This window comes from Pithys albifrons, chromosome 12 (assembly GCF_047495875.1).
Source record: "Pithys albifrons albifrons isolate INPA30051 chromosome 12, PitAlb_v1, whole genome shotgun sequence".
Lineage (NCBI taxonomy): Eukaryota > Metazoa > Chordata > Aves > Passeriformes > Thamnophilidae > Pithys > Pithys albifrons.
The window spans coordinates 19410010-19413999 of NC_092469.1; the positions used below are offsets into that span (position 1 = coordinate 19410010).

The 3990-nt window shown below is 55.6% G+C and overlaps 1 protein-coding gene across 1 annotated transcript; it reads right to left on the reverse strand.

The window, feature by feature from the left end:
• Positions 1-717: 717 nt before the first annotated feature.
• On the reverse strand, positions 718-3611 carry FOXC2 (forkhead box C2). The gene has a single exon (XM_071567435.1). It carries the CDS (start codon positions 3101-3103, stop codon positions 1637-1639), a length of 1467 nt encoding a protein of 488 aa, XP_071423536.1. The 5' UTR covers positions 3104-3611; the 3' UTR covers positions 718-1636.
• Between the last annotated feature and the right edge of the window lie 379 nt (positions 3612-3990).

Below are 3990 nucleotides of genomic sequence, written 5' to 3' on the forward strand. Positions count from 1 at the left end.
GAACAGGTTTAAGGATAGTTTGGGGGAAAGGCACAACATCTGGCAGTACCCGGCATTGCGAGCAAGAGCTTAAATAGATAAAGCGAAGGTATTAAATGAGCCAGTTCTTCAAAGAGGGGAGGATTTAAAAACTGAAATGATTCTCGAGTGAACTTTCCACCTTGTTTTTTCAGTCTCTGCAGCGAGTCTGAGTTTAAACGATCGCTCTCATCACCCGCACCCACTCCCAGCTTCACAGCCTTCCTTTAAAGAAGAATAAATACATGAATAAAATGGATTTGTTTGTTTGTTTGTTTTCTGTCGTGCAAAGAGCCGGCTCCGGGTTCAGAGACGCGCTGAGCACCGTGCAAGGTCAGCGCTCACAGGAACGGGGCGAAGGGAACAGAAATCCCTTTCCCTGCCCCTCCTGTTTCCCCCGTTCTACCCCTCGCAGGCCTGGGAAAACTCCCTAAATTTCAAGCTGACGAGGATTCGGGATTGAGGGTGCTCAGACACGGCCGTCCCTGCAGTGCCTTATTCTTTCCCCCCACTCCAGTTGTACAATTTCCAGCTCTCCACATGAATTAAACCTTTATCATCAGAAACCTTTAGGCTCCAGAAAATCGACTTTGTTTAAAAACAACCAGCGCCACGTTTTCTGCATGAAGGAAAGGTGAAGGGAGAAAAAAAACCCTGCAAAAAAACCAGTATATACACAGAGAAGCGCCAGACTTAGAGCAGAAAAAAACAGCATGGATTTATTTTAAGGTAAGTACAACAATTAGGACCACATAAGACAAACGAACTTTGAAGCAGGTTAAAGCAAATAGTCCCTAGGAATGGTCAAAGTGAAATCTATTATACAAAACATCACACGTCGTAATAATAATAAAAAGTATCAGATACTTTGTCTATTTTGTCCTTTAAAAAATCCACCAGCAAAAAAATAAATTATTTCCTCATCTTGTGAAAAGAACAGCTCTAAAACGAAAGAAACTCTATTGCATAATTGTACACAGAAGAAGAAGAAATTACTTGTCATTAATTTGGAAGTTAGGAATTGTTGGGCAAGACAAAAATAATCCAGTGAACTCAACTTTAAATATTATATTAATGGCTCTGAAAATCAGCCTGATTAGAAATCCACACATTTTTTACAGCACAACAGAGAACTTAAAAAATACCCAGGACATATATTTATATATATATATTTATATAATTTTTTTTCCTTTTAAAACGTATAAATGGTCGATGTGATATTGGTCCATAACTTATTTTTCTGAGACCCCCTATACTTTTGCATATAAAATTTGCCACTTTTAGATAGACATATATATATATAAAATGGTTCCTTTTTTTAACCTTTTCCTTTTTTTTTTTTTTTTTTTTTTTTTTTTTTAGGAGAGATCCCCTTTTTTCAAGTACAATTTATTTGCTCGGAATCTAAGGAGGCCCGAAACGTGGCTTTTGGGATCTACAAACTCTGTGGCCCCAGGTTCACGGGGAAGGTGTCAGGTTGTTTTATTATATTTTTCTTTTCCTGCGTTTGGTGTGGTTTTATTTCTCCCGATCTTTTTTTTTTATAATTATTATTAATAATACCTTTTTTAAAACCTTTTTTTTTTCCGGATGGCCCTAGGCGGGGGTTCGCGGCTACTCAGTACTTAGTGCAGTCGTAGGAGTAGGGGGCGGCGTGGCGATATAGGGAGGGCGCGGATCTGTAGGGGATCTGACAGGCGGAGTTGCTGCTCACCTGGTGGTCGCTGAGCGACGCGCTCTCCATCCCCAGCCGGTGCGACGTGAACATTTCCCGCACGTTGGGAAAAGTCTGCTGCTGAGAGCCAAAAGTGTGCCCGGGCAGGTGGCTCAGCTCAGCCCCGTGGTTGAGGTACCAGGAGGCGGGCGGCTGCCCCCCCGCCGCCCCTCCGCCTCCGCCGCCGTGGGGGTGCCCGGTGCCCAGCGCACCCTCCTGCCCCGACGGCAGGCTCAGGGTGCCGAGAGGCGACGGGGCGCCGGTGGGATGCTCGGCCAGACCCTCCTCCAGCGGCGCGCACATGTGGCCCGGCCTTTCGCCGCTGTAGAGGCTCATGGCCCGCATGCTGCAGTGGTAGCTCCCACTAGTGTCCAGGGCCTGGCTACACGCCGCGCTGTAGCCCGACGGCTGCCCCGCGGGGTAGCCCAGCGGCATCCCGGCGCCCGTCCTGCCCGAGGCGGCACTCACCGGGCTGAGATCCCCCGCGGGGGAAGTCCGCAGGGTCATGATGCTCTCCACGCTGAACCCTGGCAGCCCGTTGCCCGCGGGGTGATGCTCGGGCAGCGAGGCCTCCGGGGAGGCGGCGGCGGGGGGCGAGGCGGCGCTGCGGGGGCTGTCCCGCAGGGCCCCGCCGCTGGCCGGGCTCAGCGTCTCCACCTTGGTGATCACCGGCAGCTCGGGGGACGCCGTCTCGCTCTTGATCACCACCTTCTTCTCGGAGGCCGGCGCCGAGGCGGAGGAAGAGGAAGAGGAGGAGGAGGCTTCCTTGGGAAGGTCGGCGCCGGGCAGCCCGGGGGGCTTGGGCTGCTCCTTCAGCAGCCGTTCCCGGGCCTCCTCTTTCTCCTTGGAGACGTCCTTCTTCTTGAAGCGTCTCCGGCGGCGCAGGAAGCTGCCGTTCTCGAACATGTTGTAGGAGTCGGGGTCCAGGGTCCAGTAGCTGCCCTTGCCCGGCTTCTTGTCGTCACGGGGCACCTTGACGAAACACTCGTTGAGGGAGAGGTTGTGGCGAATGCTGTTCTGCCAGCCCTGCTTGTTCTCTCGGTAGAAAGGGAAGCGGTCCATGATGAACTGGTAAATCCCATTGAGCGTGATCTTCTTGTCGGGGGCGTTCTGGATGGCCATGGTGATGAGGGCGATGTAGCTGTAAGGTGGCTTCACCAGGTCCTTGGGGGCGGTGGGTTGGTGGGGGTGGTAGGGGCCGTAGGAGCGCCCCATGCCCGCCGCGTACTGCTCGGCGTGGCCCGAGTAGACGCTCATGGGGTTGCCCATGCCGCCGTACGTCCCCGCCGCCCGGTAGTAGTTCTGCTCGCTTAAATACGGCACCACTCCCAAAGCGTTGGGGTCCGAGACGGAGTAGCGAGCCTGCATCATGGAGAGGGGCTTCCCGCGGCCGGGGAGGCGAGGAGGAAGAGGAGGAGGGTGGAAGGGCCTCACCCCCGTCCGGGACCCCTCTGCGGAGAAGGGAGAGAGGGAGAGAGCGGGAGAGAGAGAGAGAGTCCCGGAGCCGAGCTAAATCCCAGCGTGTCCTCTAGCAGCGGCACGGCAGCGGCATCCTCCGGGTCGCCGGGGGCAGGGTGGTCTCTGGCGGCCTCTCCCTCCCTCTGTATGACTGTGATTCTTGTACACACGCCTACGGCCCGCGGCGGCGGCGGGCACTGCTGCAGGGAGCTGGACGGGGTGGGGGGGCCCTGCTCTCGCAAGAAGAGGGAATTTAAAAAAAAAAAAACCAAAACAAAAAATTAATAATTAAAAAAAAGAAAGTAAAAAAGAAAACGAAGAAGGCAAAAAGCAGCCTTGCGGAAAACCCAGTTCTTGTCACAAGAAACGCTCCGGAGCCCCCGGAGGGGTGCGGGGTGCGGAGCGGCCGAGCTCCCTCCCGGCCGCGCTGCGCAGCTTCAAAACTCTCCCCGCGCCGCCGCCGCGCTTTTACTGCCCGCTGGCCCCGCCCCCGCCCGCCGCCGCCAGCCAATGGCGAGGCGCGAGGCCGCCGTCGCAGCCAATGGGAGCGCGGGATGCAGCGGCGCTGGCAGCATCCCCCGTGCGCGCTCCCGCCGCGCCGGGGCCGGGGCCGGGGCCGCGCCGACCCCCGGGACCGGCACCGACACCCCCCCGGCCGCCGCCAGTTTAGCGCTTCGGCCCCGAAAGAAGCCCCGGCCGCGGGCTCTGCCCGCTCCCGCAAAACACCACGTTTGCAAGCACTTTTCGGAGGCAGGTTGTTGATGGCGAGGGCGGCGGGAGTCGCGACGCCGCGCCGGTGG

Excerpts from the sequence above, each read along its gene's own strand:
- FOXC2 (XM_071567435.1), bottom strand. The coding sequence starts at position 3,103 with ATGATGCAGGCTCGCTACTCCGTCTCGGACCCCAACGCTTTGGGAGTG.